The following is a 17,798-nucleotide window of genomic DNA, read 5'->3' on the forward strand; positions in this document are numbered from 1 at the left end:
CGAGCGCGATGCGAAATTCGAAGAACAACAAAAAAGAAAAGCTTAAAAAGCTCAACATGCTTAGTTGACATGGATGGTACATAGTGTTTCTTTGTGATTCCATACTTCCTTTGTTTCCGAATCAAATGTTCGGCTTTTCATTAAGAATGGTAGTAAAATGTGATGAAATGCACTCACAAACTGAAAAAATTCTCTCGACGCCGGCTCATCCTTCGTTTATCATTTCAGATATCCGGTCGTGGTGGGAAGTCCCAAGCATCGCCCATTTCTGCTCTTTATTTCGTTCGGCTTTCGACCTGACAGATTTTGACATAGAGGTATATTAAAATTGCATATTCTTTGTGGTAGTCTGCTGTTTACAGGTCTTTTGAAATAGCAATGAACATTACTACATTGGACCGACGAAGAGAAAAGACATGCTCCAGTCATGTCAGGAATGGAATTGATATGTTTGAAGGAATAAATATTTTACTATGTAGTCCCCCAACCACACACAGTGTGAAACAACCACTACTAAATAATTTTTCAAACAGACATAATAGATATACCCAGTATTCTCAGACACAGATTACTGTTGTGTTGGGAAGCACCAGCCCTTCCCTCTTTCCCTGTGTACAATCACATAAGATGGTGTTATTCACATCCAACAAATAATGTACATGTGGGCCCCCCCCCCCTGGCGGAGGGATTTAGTACGCCAGCATGGCGCAATTACCCAGGAGCCTCTCACCAATGCGGTCGCTTTGAGTTCAAGTCCAGCTCAAGGTGGCTTCCTCTGCGGCCGTAAGTGGGAAGGTCTTCCAGCAGCCTGCGGATGATCATGGCTTTTCCCTCGGGCTCTGTTAGGTTTCCTCTCACTATAATGCTGGTCGCCATTATATAAGTGAAATATTCTTGAGTACAGTATGGTGTAAAACACCAATGAAATAAATAAAGAAATTAATGTGCACAGGTGCAGGAATATTATTAGAAACGCCATGTATAGATTTCGCTGTCACCTCATTTTAAATTTATTTAATTCTTCACTGCCATATTTTACCTCGTCTTTCCTGCTGAATAACTTTATTGCTGTTGCTGACATGTCACATAAGTTGCTTATTAGAAAGATCTTATTTTCAACACTATATAATGTATATTCTATACAGTACCAGAAGGTGACAGGTCATTTATGATATATTATTAGAGCAAATTGTTACTGAAACTTGTCACTGAATGCTGTAATAAATTCTGGAGCTAAAGGCCTTAGCTCCATCATCATGTTCGTGAAAAATTCTTCACTATGACACAAAACAATAGTTAAATAAATAGGTCTAAATAAATAAAGATGTAGGTTATTATTACCAGTGTCCAACATTTTAATCCTGCCATCTGAATAGCACACGATTGATACTTGATGAATGTTACAAGAATAAATAGTGGTAAATAGCTTCATATCCTAAATTTACAAACTGTAAAATTCAGAATAGTGTGGAAGATTTGAATATGTGTTTTAATACTGCAGACCGGTGGTGGTCAGATTTTACCAAGCAGTTGTACTTGCACCAGGTGTAACATCAATCAGAACCTCATGGTGAACTCGTAAAATTTCTTCTAGTTTGTAACAAGATGGTCCAAAGCCATGAACTCTTTTGTTTCTCCTGTATTACTTCACAGTTATCGGTATATGTGTGCGCATTAAACACATATGAAATACACATGCACTGTAACGTCAAGGGAGAAAATGCCTTCGTCTGTAATTTGCACCTATTTGTGTAGCCTTTCTTCGAGTTTCACATTACAGTGAAGATAGTGAGAACATTATTTGTTGGTAAATGTACTTGACACAATATGACACCTTTGTTAGAACACATCCCAGACTTACAAGGTGAAGGTCATACAAAATGAAATTTTTGCGTGCTATTTCTTTGATTATGGAATTTGGAATATTCATTATTCATTAGTTGAGGTGAAGTAAAGACACTTCCATTCGTTTGTTCTAGATTGAATTTTCATGAGGTCTGTAAAATAAAAAAGGTACATTTTTGGGCTTTCTTATCTTAATATAGGATCTCGAAAATGGCATCATATCGTCCTCAGCTGTGGAAGAAAATTTTTTTGTCACTGACCTGCTTTGTCAGTTACTTCAAGGATGCTACGGCAGAAAAGACATAAGGTAAAGTGAGTTAAAAGTTTGCAGTGTGACATTTCCTTTGTATTCTAATTATCGTGGCATTTTCCAAATCGTATATGTAAGTATCTGTTGTTAATTAATCAATTTGTATCAATATGTATAACTTTGCAGTTTTGTTTTTAAGACTGACAGCATGTCTATGCTTTGGTTTTTATCTCATATTATGCAGTAATTAATATATCTTAATATTTTGTTCAAGAAAAGATTTCCTAGTAGAATTTTTACAGTTACTCTAATTCCTCAGCTTTTTCCGCATATGAGCAACTTTCATTGCAATTTATGCACATTTTAATGTGATTTGGTTGGGTTGGCCAATTTGAAGGTTCACAAAGGGAATAATTTTATCAGTCTGCACAGAATAATGCCTGCAGAATGTGCTAGAATAAACACCTTGAAACATGCGATAAGGTTGGAGAATTACAGTACATGTTCCTAAAGTTGTTTAGGTATGTAGTAGTTATTATTGGACAATGTATTTAGTATTCAAATTCTGCCTGTTCAATTTTCCAGCCGTGTCAACTTTGAGCTGTACTTGAAAGACATCCTGAAGCACAGGTGGGAAGTTGAACAGCAGAAGCCCAATCCTCTGGTTGATGGGGATTTCAAATCCCTTTCCGCAAGACACAAAGTAGAGATTTTACACTCAATATGCGATTACAGACTGGATGCGCTAGATGTACCAGATTTGCTAAAGGTACTGTTGTAACAGATGCATGTACAGCAAACAGATTTTTTTTCTTAATTATTTGTCATTAAGCAGTATATAACAAGCCAGTTTAATGGCCTGAAGTGGGAATTCTTTTGAGGACATCAGTGTAGACAGTTATAGATCTTCTGTCTCACATGTAATTGTGTGATGTTTGGTTTTAAGCTTCATTATAGATTACTGACAAGAAACTTTACCAGTGATAATCAAAATGTCACATACCAGTGATATTTTGACTTATGCTTATATGTGGCACTGTTTCAAAATGCCAAAACACAACTTAAAGATAAGAGAGGAAAGTCTTGTTGTATATGACAGGGACTAGATGCTGGTAACATGCGAGTGGACCCACTAGGCCAAGATGGAACAGGAGCTGTTTACTGGTATTTCTACGGAACTCGTCTTTACAAAGAAGATGCTATTCCAGACCCATCCCCTCAACAAGCAAAGTAACATTTAATATTGCTTACTACACTGACAATGTACTGACAGACTGCAAATAATAACAGTAACAATAACAGTACTTCTGTCTGGTATCACTCCTTCAACCAATGCAAAAAATGTACTTCTTTATTTTCATACGATATTATAGTATGGGCATATCCAACATTATTCCTGTCCATTGTTAAATAGAGAATAAAATGTATGCCTAAGTTAGGCTTACTGATGTTTTAAAATTCAGATTTCACCAGATCAGTTTGATGTAAACCTTGGTTGTGTTAATAAAGACTTAACAACTTTGTATTTAAGCTGTCACACATACTTTAGCCAATCACCTTTGGCAGCCTGTTAACTCATTTTGTGTTACCTGAAACTCTTGTGCATGAAAAGTGCTTCAAAAAATCATGATTTTTTCATAGCAGAACTACAGATACATGTGGTGAAAATTGATTTGCAGAAAACCCAAAAACAAAGCAAAAACACAAAAACCAAAAGGAAAAAGAAAAGCTGTCCAAAAGAGAAGAGGAAAAAGCTGGACAAGAAGAAAACAAAGTGCAGCATCTTACAATGAGAGGTAGGAATGTGTTGTGCATATGTTTATGTTGTATTTAGATATTCATAACGAGTTAAGAGAAAAGACAACAAAAAATATGACCAAAATTCAGAATTGTCTCATAATTGGAAGGAAAACAGCTGATTTAACACTAATTCTGGCAGGCAAAATGGTGAACTAAGAATGGGTGACGTCACAGCAGAACAGATGGCTTCTCGGGTGGTAGGTTTATCTCGCCCTTGGTTATCCTTCATTGCAAAAGTAAAAAGTGACGTTTTTGGAACTTTAAATGTGACTCTTTTTCAATACATTACATATACACTATGCTCATCAACATTTTTTGTGCATGTGAATTACAAAGTAGGAATATAACCCAGTTATTTAAGTTTTCTTCCATTCATAATTCTGATTGCCATCATTAGTGAAGATTTTGTGACCTTATTTCTTGATGCCTATCAGATCAAATAAATTGTAAACAAAATATATTTGCAAGAGTGACTTGTGTCAAGGGGCTAACAGAGGTTTGTAACTTTTTATTGGTTAATGATAAGATATTAAGCATTGTGCATCCTGATCATGCTGTACAAGTTGATGGATAACTATTTGAACATTGTCAGTGAATCTGAGAGTGGTGATGAGGAGGAGCTAAGCTTGCCAGGGGACAAGGATGAAGAGAGTGTGAGGAGCTGGCATCTCATATGCACCACCCTGGAAGACTGGCAGGGCCTTGCTGAGAGATTTGAGAAGAGCAAGGTTAAGTGTGAACGAGAGCTGCATCAGTCTATCGTGGTGGACTTCCTACCAGAAATACCTATACTCATAGAGGAAAAGGTAAGTCTTCTCTTACTATATAGCACTCAGGTAACAAGAAATTAAATACATGCTGACTTGGTGTGTTAAAAAAAAAAAGTGAAAATGAATTTTGCTGGTGTGACTACATCATTTGTGACACGCTTTTACATTTTAGGCAATCTGCTACAGAATAATCAACCAAATATTTTAAGTTTGAATGTTTTTAAAATATTCGAGTTCCATATTAAGTGATTTGTATAGCTTAATACCCAACCATTTATGTACCATTCACAGTCCTAATATTTACTTAGATTTATGGTTAATAATTTTTGATTTATTGTGGAAATATTTTTTGCAGGAAAAGGAGTTGAGAAGAAAATTACTTGAAACTGCACCACGACGGACTTCAAGTCGCCTAGTGACAAAACGTCATAATGGGGAGCCGGAGGTATGACTGTTACTTTTTCTCAGTAACACTGAAGTTATGGCTTAAAAGGGAAAAATATGCTGGTGTCCTTTTCTTTTGAAATTTCACTGAAGCAATTCTTTATTTCTAAGGTGTTGCATATACTTATATTATATGTCATGAGAACTTTTTACTGATTATTAAGCACATGTTTTCTGAAAATGTGTTTTTGAAGACCATTAGTTTGTAATCCACAAGATTCTTTGTTCAAATCCAGCTCTGGCTAGAATTTTGAGTTGGAAATTATGCTCTGTGCATTATAAGTTTCCCTGAGGCTCTCATGATGTCTATAACATGTAAGCTTGACCAGTAATTTAACACATTAATTGAATTTATTTATTTATTTGATTGGTGGGTTATGCGGAACTCAAGAATACTTCACTTCTAAGACAGTAGCCAGCATCGTGGTGGGAGGAAATTGGTACCAATCAAATAGGTAGATGCTTCACATGTTCACACTTGTTTCAGAATGAAGAAGGACCATTTGTGTCTGGTGAGAGGGCAGTTAACTTACAGATTCAGGAAATAGAGAGACAAGAAAAAGAACAACAAGAACAAGAAGAAAAAGAACATGCCAGACAAGGTATTAAACTTTAGAAAGATACAGCAAATCAACAAGTTGTTGATGGGTGTGTCTAGATACTCGTCTAGATCCTCACTGATAATTGTCATGCATTAGACATTTGTCAGGCACCAGGGTCAGGATGCTGCCTCAAACTTAGTCTGGACTTTCTTGTTTTGTGACAGTTTGTGATCCTCGAACAAATGTGTAGTTAGACAACCTACACAGATCACTGTAAAACACATCATTCCCAGTTGTTGCACTGCTGTGCATTTGAAACTACATGTACCGCTTTGCCTTATGAGCACAACTATGTTAGAAATCAGAAAATAGTACCCTAATTCCTCAACCTTTGAACGAGCAACTTTCAGTGCAATTTATTCACATTTTTCATTTGATTTTGGTGACAAAACTTCAGTGGTTGGATTGGTCAGCTTCACAAAAAGTATAATTTTATCAGTCATCATAGAATAATGCTTTCAGAATATGTTGCAAACATGCGAAAAGTTTGAAGAAATACAATTCAGCCCTTGCACCAGCTTGTCCTAGACAGGCAACATTCTGCATTAGGGAAGATTGTTTTGATGGACTGGCATTTAATAATGTTGTATTTACTAAAGTTTTTGACCACGAATTATATGTATCAAGACATTCAATACATATGTACTACATGTATTTAATTTATTTTACTTTGTAAAGAAAGAGCAAGAAGATTGCAGCTGAGAGAGGAGAGGGCCAAGTTTATAGCGGATGGCAAAGATATCCCACCAGAGCTTCTGTATGTGAATTCAAATGACAAGAAGAAAGAAGAGTCCAGGTTTGTGTGTTCATGTTCATGCCAGGCTTTCAGATAACTTTCTGAAGGGTGGCTCACAAATTTCAAAACCATTCAATACAACTAGCATTTTGAAGATTTCCTTATTTACATGTGCAATTTTTCAGGCAACGCTTAATTTGTACCTGACAGGATGGAATTTTATGCCGGACAATGTCATTGTTAGGCTGCTTATGTCCAGGTTTGCATGCTTCAGTTCCAAGTCAGGTCATAGTTATAACACTGATTATTAAAACAGAAGGACATAAACATGGGGACAGCAGACATGTCTCTACATGGATCTGGACTTTTCAGTGGTTTATCTCATTGGTCATACATGCAGGGATCAGTCAAGTCAGTTTTATTTATTTATTTATTTATTTATTTATTTATTTATTTATTTAATTGGTGTTTTACACTGTAGTCAAGAATATTATCCTAATACAACAGCGGCCGGCATTATAGTGGAAGGAAACTGGGTAGAGCCCGGGGAAAATCCACAACTATCCGCAGGTTGCTAGAAGACCTTTTCACATACTGCCAGAGAGGAAACCAGCATGAGCGGGCCTTGAACTCACAATAACCACATTGATGGGAGTTTCCTGCATAATTGCACTGCCATGGAGGCCCAGTCAGTTTTAAGGGGAATTACCTCATTTCCTGTCTGTGAATAGATAGTGTGTACAGTATGTCATTGTCTGTATTCTGTGATGCATTTTGTTTCCAGGGCAGAACCTGTAGATGCTAAAACTTTATCAGGGATGTTAAAAGGTGAGCAGTTGCTCCACATTAAGGCCTCTTTAGATATTCATGATGTTGTGGTGAAAGTACAAACTGTTTCTTATGTAAACAGGCCCCATTTCACATCAGTCTTTTCTTTGTTGAAAACTCCGGTGTTTAATTGCTCCCTTATGACTGAATTACTAATGTTGTTTGATGCAAAAAATATGCAGTAGCAAATCTCTTAACAAGGCAACTTCAGTTGATGTACAATTTTCTAATGTTCAGACAAGATGGTCAACAAGAACAAGATTGTAGGGAACTGGAGGTGACTGTATTTACAGACAGAGCACTCTGTGACTCTGTGTATGACAGGTTGGTTATGATAAAGTTTGACAGTTGTTTAACTTGAAAGTATGAATATGCCAGTTTTCTTTAAATTTTTGTTGATATCCAGCTGATAATAAATTTCACAATCTTTTTATCCTTTTTTTTTTTTTTTTTTAGTCATTAAATCTGTCCGGTCTCATAAAACCGCCTGGCCATTCTGTGAACCTGTACAGGAATCTTTTGCCCCATCATATTTCGACATCATAAAGGTATGGATACTTTTCAGGAGTTAAACTGATGATTAAACTGATGAAGAATATAATACCATCCTTGTTTGCCATTCCTAATTTATTTTAACAAACATCTCAATGGCATAACTTCCTGAGATGAATTTGCTGAAATTATTGGCTCCAAAGTTGCAATATGCCATAATTATTCATTCATGAAACTCTGATATTGGTAATTATATGGCCATGTTACTATTACAGGGAGCAGCACAATAAGCATAATATCTTCACCATAGTTATAAATAAATCTGTGTGACAGTAAGTAAGTATTGTCAATTCAGTATGCATAGTAATTTCTAGTTGAGCAAGATTTTCAAAAGTTCATACCTGAAAATGTATGACTTGATGATTAAACAGCACCCGATGGATATCTCTACTATGGAGAAAAAGGTCCGTGGCAAAGAATACAAAACTAGAGCAGACTTCATCGCTGACTTCAGACTGATAGCCAGAAACTGTCACAAGTATAATGGACCAGATAATGGTATGTGATTTTTTCCTTGGATCCTAGCTCTGTTCAAGCTCTGGGGTGAGATAACTGGTGATGAGTGGTGGTTAAGTTCAGACACTCTAACTTCCTCCTACAATAAACCACACTGCCTTCGTTTAAGTGATAAGGGCCTCCGTGGCTCAATTGGTGAGCGAACGAGTGCAGCGTAATGACCCAGGAGCCTCTCCACCAATGAGGTCGTTGTGAGTTCAAGTCCAGCTCATGCTGGCTTCCTCTCCAGCTGTAAGTGGGAAGGCCTGGCAACAACCTGCGGACGGTCGTGTGTTTCCCCCGGGCTCTGCCCGGTTTCCTTTTACCATAATGCTGGCTGCCATCATATAAGTGAAATATTCTTGAGTACGGCGTAAACCACCAATCAAATAAATAAATATAAGCGATACATTCTTGAGTACTAGTGTGGTAGACATAAACAGGAAAAACTATTTAGATTTTAACAGTTTTGGTTTTGTGTGAACAGAATTATTTTTTCTCTGTAATTCTCAGTGTTTGGTGATTTTTCTGTATGTGTTGTAGAATACTCTGAAATGGTGAATGTTCTGGAAAAGTGGTTTAACAAGGCAGTTAGAAAGTTCATTCCAAAGAAGACTGTAGACAATGATGAGGAATACCAGGGCGGTTCTACATGTCGCTCAGCAACTTCATCCAGACCTTCTCGTGCTGCGAGCTCACGTGCCTTGGAAGCTCTTCACCAGGCAGCAGCAGAAGCTCTCCAGGTGAGCCAAATCTTACTCTGATCCAGGCCCAGACAGGAGTTATTGATAAAAGGTATCATGTCACAAGTTGTGATGATCAATGTTTCAAACTGGTATAAAAGTTTAAGAGCCAGGGTAATAAAACTAAGTGAAGCCAACTTAGACCTGATTGCAGTTTTTTGAATTCTGTACTTGATATTTTTGGCACTTTTGTGTCATCATCTTATTGGAAGCTGTGAGAACTGTAAGTATAATTTGTATTAACTGGAAAAGTTGCCTTTTCTCAAAAATTATTTACCCTTGTAGACTTTGTGACTTATCGGAATTAGATTTTTGATGAACAGTGTTTTAATATTCATGTCCCACCCCTTACTTCAGAAGTCACCATCCATGCATAACAAATCTGTACTCAAAAGGAAAGAGTAGCTTTCATTGCACTATGGATGTAATAGGAAGCTCTGCAAACTACCTATGTGCATCATAATGAGGTTTTTATCTGTACGAAAACTGATGATTAGTATTTTCACCACTCTCGTTAAATATTGTATAAAGGTTTTCATACAAAGGTTGTGGCATGATTATTTAACGAGAGACATAATAAGGACAAAGTTAGATAGATGGATTTTTGTTGGGTGATATAACTTTCTTATCAACTTTTGTCACCTGTGAATGATTTAAAATGTTCTGAGGTAAGAAACACTTCGAAAGAGAGGCAAATTTGTACTGTTCACTTGTAATCAAAGTGAAAATTTACGGTCAAAAAAGCCAGTTTTGAATAATTTTGATTGTAAAACCTTTAAGGTACACTACAAAGTATCATCTTGGATGTCTTGTATCAGGGAACAAGCATAATTTCTTCTTCAGTTTTCCTGTTCTAAAAACGCAATTGATTGAAGCCTTGGACTTCCTCCATCTTCAAGACAATGTCATTGCATGTCCTCCATATCAATTCATAAATTTGAAAAAGAAAATGTTTTCACAAGGAAAGTGGATAGAGCTATTGATAATGAGTACTCTATGCTGTTGTTAATGTGAATGCAAATGCAAATGATAGCTGACTGGTCATACAGCTGAAGACTCCGATAGCCATGATCTTCAAGGCAGTGTCCTCCATATCAGTTGGATGGCATGCCAGGAGCAAAATGCTCAGAAGTTATCAAAGAAAAATATATGTAAAAGAAAACAGAAAGAGTTAATTCATATTGGGTTCTCTCCTCTTCTTTACCCAGTCGCCAGCCACTCACTCAGAATTTTTAACATACATTTTACTCTAGACAGACTCAAACTAACAATGGCAAGTTCATCTGATCAAAACTAAAAACAGCAGTTGATTCCCCAAAGCAATTTTTGACCTCTGTAAAACTTAAAAGATTAATAATATTTGCAGTTTGTGGTCAGTGCGATTCAAATTTTGGTATATTTGCCTTAACACATGTACTGTGTTTCCAGTTTGAACTCCCATGGGTTGGAAATTACATAAGACTTAAGTCAAAACAAGTTTTGTGGAACTGGCCCAAGTTCTGCTTACTTTCCTGTAAACTTTAAAGTGGCCATTGTCTTATAAGTGAAATATTCTGCAGTATTGTGTTAAATCTAATCCATTGAATAAATAAATAAAATATGCTGTTTTCCTTGTGAGCATATCCATGTAAGACATGGGTGCGTTCATGCCGTTTAGATTTATATCAAAACGTGGTGTACAAACCTTGACACTGTAAATATGCCCTTTCAATCCTCATCTACCTGTATTGTGCTCAACTTTTGCTGACACCTCTTTCTGATGATCTAAACTACATGTGTCTGTAGAGGCAAGTGGAATATAATGCGCTATCATCTTAGACCATTCACAAAATGCATCTGTGTCTTTTAGAAAAAAACATATGTGTAATGTTCTTGGGAATGTCATGTTTTTCATCATCATGGAATTAAGGTCCAGTGTAGAAGAGAGAATTGCTAATCTGAAAACAACATGGGAATCCCCTTCCAGTACAATAAACTGGACATATTTATTGTATGAGAGGAGGTGAAGTGGTTGTGGTGATCTATGTACAACTAGGGTGACATAAACAAAGACAGTGTCTAAGTTGGTAAGTGCAAAGCATGCAGCTCAACATTTTCATGCAGCCTTATACAAAGACCTCACTGATTGGGACCTTGGGCCTGCCTTCACTGGATACAAAAGCTTGATTGGTTCAGCTTTGAATGAGGTTTGTGCATGAGGGAACTAAGCAGGGCATTTTATTGTTCTCTAAAACAATACCAACATTTCACTTCTGGAACATTCCATTTTTTCTGAGTCAAGTTTCTCACAATCCCTGACACCCCTTGACTGCAGAATGAATGTTGCCCACAAAAGTTGACATAGACATAGTGAAGCTTTTGTACTCCAAGCACTGTTCCAAGCCCTCTGCTTTGGGCAAGGAAAGATTGACTAAATCTATGCATGTAATTTTTACATCATGTACAGCTGTCCTAGAAATTTGGAATTACCTTCTGGGCACAGCAATAGCATACATGTGTATGGATTACCTGTGTCAAGATGAGTTGCTATCATTAGTGATTTGTGGTAAGGCTCACACTATTTTTTCTGTTCCTTCACATTTTTACAGCTGACTTACCCGTGTAAAAATCCTTGATGTTAGTTTTTCAGTTATTTGAGGACATAAATTTATCTATAGACATACGTATTTCTGAAAAGTTCCTTCATTGTGGCCTTACCTCTCGACTTCTCAGTCATTTTCTGTGTAGTGAGATGAAGGTCAACATAAGTAACTGGTAAGGCAAACTGTGGTTGCAAACTTCAAAGCTATCACCTTTGTTTTTCCTTTTTTGCAGTTACTATTTTACCTGACTCTAATTGAGTACATGTAGTAGTGTTTTGATTTAAAATTTTGGGTAGGTTCAGGTCTGTAGCCCACTGAACGCTAGGCTCGTTTTCTGAAGTAAAATTTCTAGAAACTTTGTATCTGTGGGTGACTGATTACCTGCTTCATGATTTTAATATTTAAATTCTGGAAGATTCAGAACTGTTTAAGGACTGATCACTAGTTTGTTGGTTTGTGACATATATTTCAGAAAGACTGCTACAGATCTGTTTGGAGTTGATCAAAAGCTTCATGGTTCGGATAGTGTAATTTCTGAAGGACTAGATTTGCATCACTAGTTTTATGCTTTGATTTAAAGTTGTTCTGATTGGGTTAGATCTGTAGCCCACTGCTCACTAGTCTGATGCTGTCACATAAAATTTCTATGTATGTGTGGAAGACTGTTTACTTGCTTCATGATTCTGATATTTAATTTCTGGAGTGAGTGGGTGAGTGAGTGTGGTTAAACGTCATACTTAACAATTTTTCAGTCATATGACAATGAAGGAGTCCTTATAGTGCATGTAATGTGCCTCCTTGCTCAGGACGAATTTCCCCTGCTCTAGGGCTGCTTTACTGAGACGACTTATCAAAGGCAAGTAAGCCGTCCCACCTGAGGCATTACACTGATATGGGTGAACTAGTCATTGCACTTCCCCCTAATGCTAAACACCAAGCAAGTAAGCTGTAACTTCCTCTTGTAAGGTCTTAGGACCCAGGATTGACCCTGGTTCTACTGCCCTCAAAGCGGACTCTCTGAATTTCTGGAAGATTCATACATGTATCTGAGTGGGACTGATCATTTTCTGTATGGTTTTCTGTATAAGGTTCTGTAAGGCTCAGATTTATATATCTTAGGTTCAAAAGAAATACAGTATGTTCTATGTCAATTAGATCTATTCTCATTTTCAGGCTTCAAGTAGTGCCAATTCTTCCAGTGACGATCTGTCTGGTGACGAGACATCAGGGTGTTCTTCCAAGCCTGGCTTTGTCATTAGGATGGAACCATTCCCAGGGTCTAGCGCAGATTCTAGTGCCGGTCACCAACAGTCCAGACTTGGCCAACACAACAGTCAAATGGCCAGCTATGGTAGTCAAATGAACACTTCAAATATGCAAGCCCATAATACACACAACTCGATGGCACCAGATTTGAATTCTTTGCAACAAAATCACAGGGGTACATCCAATGAACAGCCTTTTTCGTTTACAGCAATGTTACAAAGTTCTGATCCTCAGTTGATGTTTGACACGCATGCGTTTAATGGCTCTCACCAAGTACCTAATAATCATTCAGGGGGGTACCCTGGGCATCAGAATGTCCCTGTTATGAACCAACAGCAGTACCCATTATACAATCCCGGCTGTCCACCAGATAACCAAGTTATGAACACACAGCAATTTCATGGCCAGTCTCCGTATAATGGGGAAACCATAGATAGAGGTGCACTAAATCAGCTTTCCTTCTCTTCAGTGAATTCAGGCTATCCGATGGCCCCTGGAATGCAGCAGTATCATGGCATGGGGAACCAAGGGACGCCGTGGAGTAGCAGACAGCAGGGAGGTGGGAACTCCCAGGCAGCAATGAACAGCGCAGTACAAGATGGACAGCAGGCTGCACCCAGACCTGAGCAGCCCAAGTCCACTACAAAGCTAGGGGGTGGAATGGGTCATGCTCTGCCTCAGTTGCCGGCACCTAGGACATCACGGGTACAGGTGCGACCCAAAGCTCCCTCTGCCATGTACTCTGGTCCAGGAAGCCGACCATTCCTGCCACGGACAGGACCAGAGCCAGGGCATAGACCACCAGGGGACCCTTTTTCTCTGCTTAAGAAAAACATTCGAGAATTGGAACAGAAAGACCATTCTAGGCCAGAAGCAAATCCTAGTCAGACTCCTCATAGTATGGAGCCATCCTTGTCAAATAGATGCTATGACAATGTATCCCCTGCAGACAGCCTTCCAGGCAGTGCTGTTTCAACTGAGAGCGAAGTTCCTAGATCCAACAGCTCCACAGAAGATGGGCTCAGCATCAGAATTAAAACAGAACACCAAGGCTATCAGGCTTCAACAGATGTCCATTCACAGCAAAAACTGAGTGGCCAAGGCTCAGTGCCGATGACCAACATGGCAAATACAGGCAGTGATGATGGCCATGGAAAGACTGGAAATGGGAAGTGTCAGGCAAATACACTTACAGATTCTTTAGAGTCCACTGGCAGTGATAATGAGGAAGACTCTGAGGATGAAGGTGAGGACTCAAGTGATTTCAGCCCCAAGAAAGAGGATAAAGCTCAACCCCATCACCCTCCAAGTACTTCTGATGGCCAGCCATGGAACTCCAAGCGGGTGACTTCTCCAGCCCTCCAAGGCCAACCTCCTGGCAATGTCACTGTGATGGCTGGGGGAGGGTTTCAGACTAAACATCCTGGAGAACCCTTAACTGCTCGTGATAGTCAGCTGTATGGCCCTCCGAGTAATGTAACTGTGATGGCTGGAGGAGGCTTCCATGTTAAACACTCTCGGGAACCTAACTCTCTTCATCCATCAGCTCAGGGACATGGTTTAGACCATCCAAATGTTACCAGAGGTAATTTCGATAATGTTTCCCAACCAGGCAGTCAAACATCTGTGCCCAATGTGGAAACGGGTCATCCTGGAAAACAAATTGAAACAAATGCCACCATGATCAATTCCCAACAAGCTGTGCCAAGTGACCTGAGCCTTTCTCAAAGGCCAGGAAGTGCCCCTGAAGCTTCATTGGGCATGCTTTATTCCAAACCCCCGGAAAGCAGGTCTCCATCAGATATGTACGACTTTCGCTCCAGTATTATGGAACAGGCAAAACTAAAGCAGCAAGACTCTAGTGGTGTCAAACCTTCTCAGCTACCCATTATGCATGCTGCTCACCAAGCCTCTAATCCATATGATCCCACTCAGGCCATGTATGGAGCTCCATTTTATCCAGGCATAGATTACTCCAAGAGGGACCAGCAAGCAGTGGGTCATCAGCAGGCAGTGGGTCATCAGCAGGCACAGGATCATCAGCAGGCACAGGATCATCAGCAGGCACAGGGTCATCAGCAGGCACTGGGTCATCAGCAGGCACTGGGTCATGAACAATTGCCTTTGCATCCAAAGGTATCAAACATTCCCCTTCAATCCCAGCCGCTGAAGAAACGAAAGCTGTATGAGAATGTAGAACAAGAGGTGCCTGCAACGCCTCCTTCCAAGATTTGGCGGCCCGGCGTGGACCCCAGTAGTGCTCCTACGAGTACTGCCACTGCCGACAATTTGTCAGTCAACTCTGCAATGGAGGACTCCAAGAAAAAGCTATCTGAACAGTATGAGCAAAAGACGCCGGACAGCAGCTCAGAAATCAAGAAAGTCAGCCCATCTACCTCGATGAAATTATCCCCCACTTCCAGCAGCCATCCAGTGAGCAGGGATTCTTTATTTCCTGGTAGATCCTCTCCACATGTGCTACAAGGTCAAGCCATGAGTAAACAGTCCCTCAGCCTGGCTCATCTTAAGCAGGAGAATGGGAAGGCACCTCTCGCTCCAAAACCAGAGACAGTTAACAGTCCAAAGCATATGGTGTCTATGACCCAGCCATCACTCTCCACCAGCACCCACCCAACATTTGTAACAGTCCCTGGCCTGGCTCAGCCTGGCCTCTACCCTCAGGGTCACCCAGGAGCTATGGCGGCAGCCCAGCCCCAAATGGCAATGATGGGCCTCCCACCCTCTGCTTTCCCCTACTACCACCCCTACATGCTGCAGGTGAGTACAACAGCTGTTTTTGTGCTGCAAAATTGGTAAATTGGTCTTGGGAGTTTTGGCCCAGGACGTCCATTATGGCTGACAGATTTTATATGAATGTGTGTTTCGACGCCTTACCACAGGGTATTTTTCGGAACAGCTATATACCCAAGTCACTCGAGTCAGCACCCCTGTCCTTTGACGAGGTATTCCTTATGCGTTCCACAGCTGCGAAGTGAATTGTGACGTTTGATTAATTTCTTATCTTAAAAGCTTAGGAGTTTACATCAAAAGTATCATTTTGAGACCTGTATATGCTTCTAAAAGTGCATTTTACATGAAAACTAACTTTAAGTGAAATACAGTGTGCCAATTTTATATTTTTCAACATATTACAGACTATGAAATATATGTGTGAACGATGAATGGGATATTTTGGACTGGGGAGACTAAAAAAAAAAAGTTTGAGGGTGACCTTGAGGTCCTTGGTTTAAAAGTGGCATTGTACATTGCTTTATTCTGTTTCATTGCCATGTACCTTTGCCCTTCCCTGTATGTACTTAATTTACAACCAAAAAAAAGCTTATTTATTCTTTTTTTCTCACTTCACAGCAACGGCATGCAGAACTAGAGATGCAGAAGCACATGCATGAAAATGGCTTGTTTTATCACCAACAGTTAATGCAGAGTCCTCAACATGGATTCCCTGGTTATCAACAGGTAAAACATCATTGCCTAACAGTTAAGGTGCTTGGGCAATTGGAGGTGTTGGTTCAATTCCTGCCTTGGGCATGGGATGTTCAGGATACCCATGCCTGTACTGCTTTTTGAGCCCTGTCTGACAGTAGTAACATTTGCTCGCCGAGGTTAGGACTGTGGTCTTGGAGATCATTTCTAACAATTGCATACATGTTGACCATGTTCTGCAGGTGAAAATCTGTCACATGCGAGAAAGATTGTGAGGCATTTGGCAGAGGCCAGTGGGTTAACTTAGCCACCCCGGAAACCAACAAACTGATCAGTCCTTTCACTTAACTCTTGATTTATGTGAAGCAATTTTGTATGAAAATTCTTGGTTCGATGTGTGTCTCATGCTTTCATTTCCAGTGTCTCTCAAATTTCAGTTTGGTCATATTCTTTCAGATTTTTTTCCGAACCATAGGTATTTGTCCTGTACGGAGCTGTGCTTAGTTTGTAAGCTCATTTAACTGTTTTTGCATTTCCATTAATAATTACTGAATTGCCCCAAGCTCTCTTTTCACTTACTCAACTGCTCTTGCATTACCATCAGTAAATTACAAATTTACCTAAAATTCTCCTTTCACTTTTTGTAGTTCCCACCTCATATGGCTGCAGCTGCACAGCAGAAACTCCTGATGCCTGAGAATTCTGCTCAGCAGAGATTATTGGCTCATCTAGCTCAGACCCACCGGGCTAATGGACTGCTTCACCATCAGTTCTCAGGGGCAGGCAAGCATGATTTGCTCTGTTTTACTGTAATATAAATAATTTCACATTTTATGTGTATTTCTAATTCTGTAACAAATTTTTTAATAAAGCTAAGCTATGGTTACATGTATATTGTACCTGTATTTATTTACATGTCTTAGCTATGTGTAAGAGGTGTTGTGCTTTTTAATCTCTGTTACGTTCTGTAAGATACAGTTACAAACAAAAAAAGGCTATTTTAAGTTTTATATTTATCCTCAGTCTAAGTCAATTAAAAATTAGTTTACCAATCATTCTAAGTACAATTGCATTTATGTGTTGTAGGTCGCCCACCGCATCCTTGACTGGTACCTTGCTCATCTTACAGTGTGGCCAAGTGAGAAGCCATATTATAACAACGACTTGTATATGCAAACACATTTGAACAACAATATTCCTGACTGTGCTGTAAATATGGATTTCTATTTTTGATGCACATGTTATATTAACAGGTAATTTTGAGAGAATTTTTTCAACGTTTCCAGTTAATCTTAGCTGTCAAAGTTGTTTCTCAAGACAGTTATAGCATTATGGTGACTTACTTCCATACAAACATAATGAATCTATTGCTTATACTATATATATATATATATATATATATATATATATATATTTGTATGTATATATATGTATATATATA

General features: G+C 39.0%; 1 protein-coding gene across 3 annotated transcripts; it reads left to right on the top strand.

Moving 5' to 3' along the window:
• Positions 1-15: 15 nt before the first annotated feature.
• Positions 16-17,725, top strand: LOC135468474 (chromatin remodeling regulator CECR2-like). 3 transcript variants are annotated; one of them, XM_064746755.1, is made up of 19 exons: positions 16-76; positions 229-317; positions 2,046-2,152; positions 2,681-2,864; positions 3,195-3,325; positions 3,775-3,891; positions 4,488-4,701; positions 5,021-5,110; positions 5,597-5,711; positions 6,390-6,507; positions 7,232-7,275; positions 7,732-7,823; positions 8,199-8,325; positions 8,866-9,065; positions 12,821-13,088; positions 13,383-15,691; positions 16,283-16,390; positions 17,005-17,140; positions 17,444-17,725. In XM_064746755.1, exons 1-19 carry the CDS (start codon positions 70-72, stop codon positions 17,461-17,463), a joined length of 4,476 nt encoding a protein of 1,491 aa, XP_064602825.1. In that variant the 5' UTR covers positions 16-69; the 3' UTR covers positions 17,464-17,725. The 3 variants fall into 3 exon arrangements, with proteins under 3 accessions (XP_064602825.1, XP_064602826.1, XP_064602824.1); XM_064746756.1 differs by having other exon boundaries at positions 12,821-12,998; XM_064746754.1 differs by having other exon boundaries at positions 12,821-15,691.
• Positions 17,726-17,798: the final 73 nt, after the last annotated feature.

The sequence above is a fragment of the Liolophura sinensis genome, chromosome 6 (genome assembly GCF_032854445.1).
Source record: "Liolophura sinensis isolate JHLJ2023 chromosome 6, CUHK_Ljap_v2, whole genome shotgun sequence".
Lineage (NCBI taxonomy): Eukaryota > Metazoa > Mollusca > Polyplacophora > Chitonida > Chitonidae > Liolophura > Liolophura sinensis.

Bases quoted from the DNA above. Each gene is read 5' to 3' on its own strand.
- LOC135468474 (XM_064746754.1), top strand. The intron at 3,892-4,487 runs GTAGGAATGTGT...GAACATTGTCAG, and splicing joins GCAGCATCTTACAATGAGAG to TGAATCTGAGAGTGGTGATG. The intron at 7,824-8,198 runs GTATGGATACTT...ATGATTAAACAG, and splicing joins CATATTTCGACATCATAAAG to CACCCGATGGATATCTCTAC.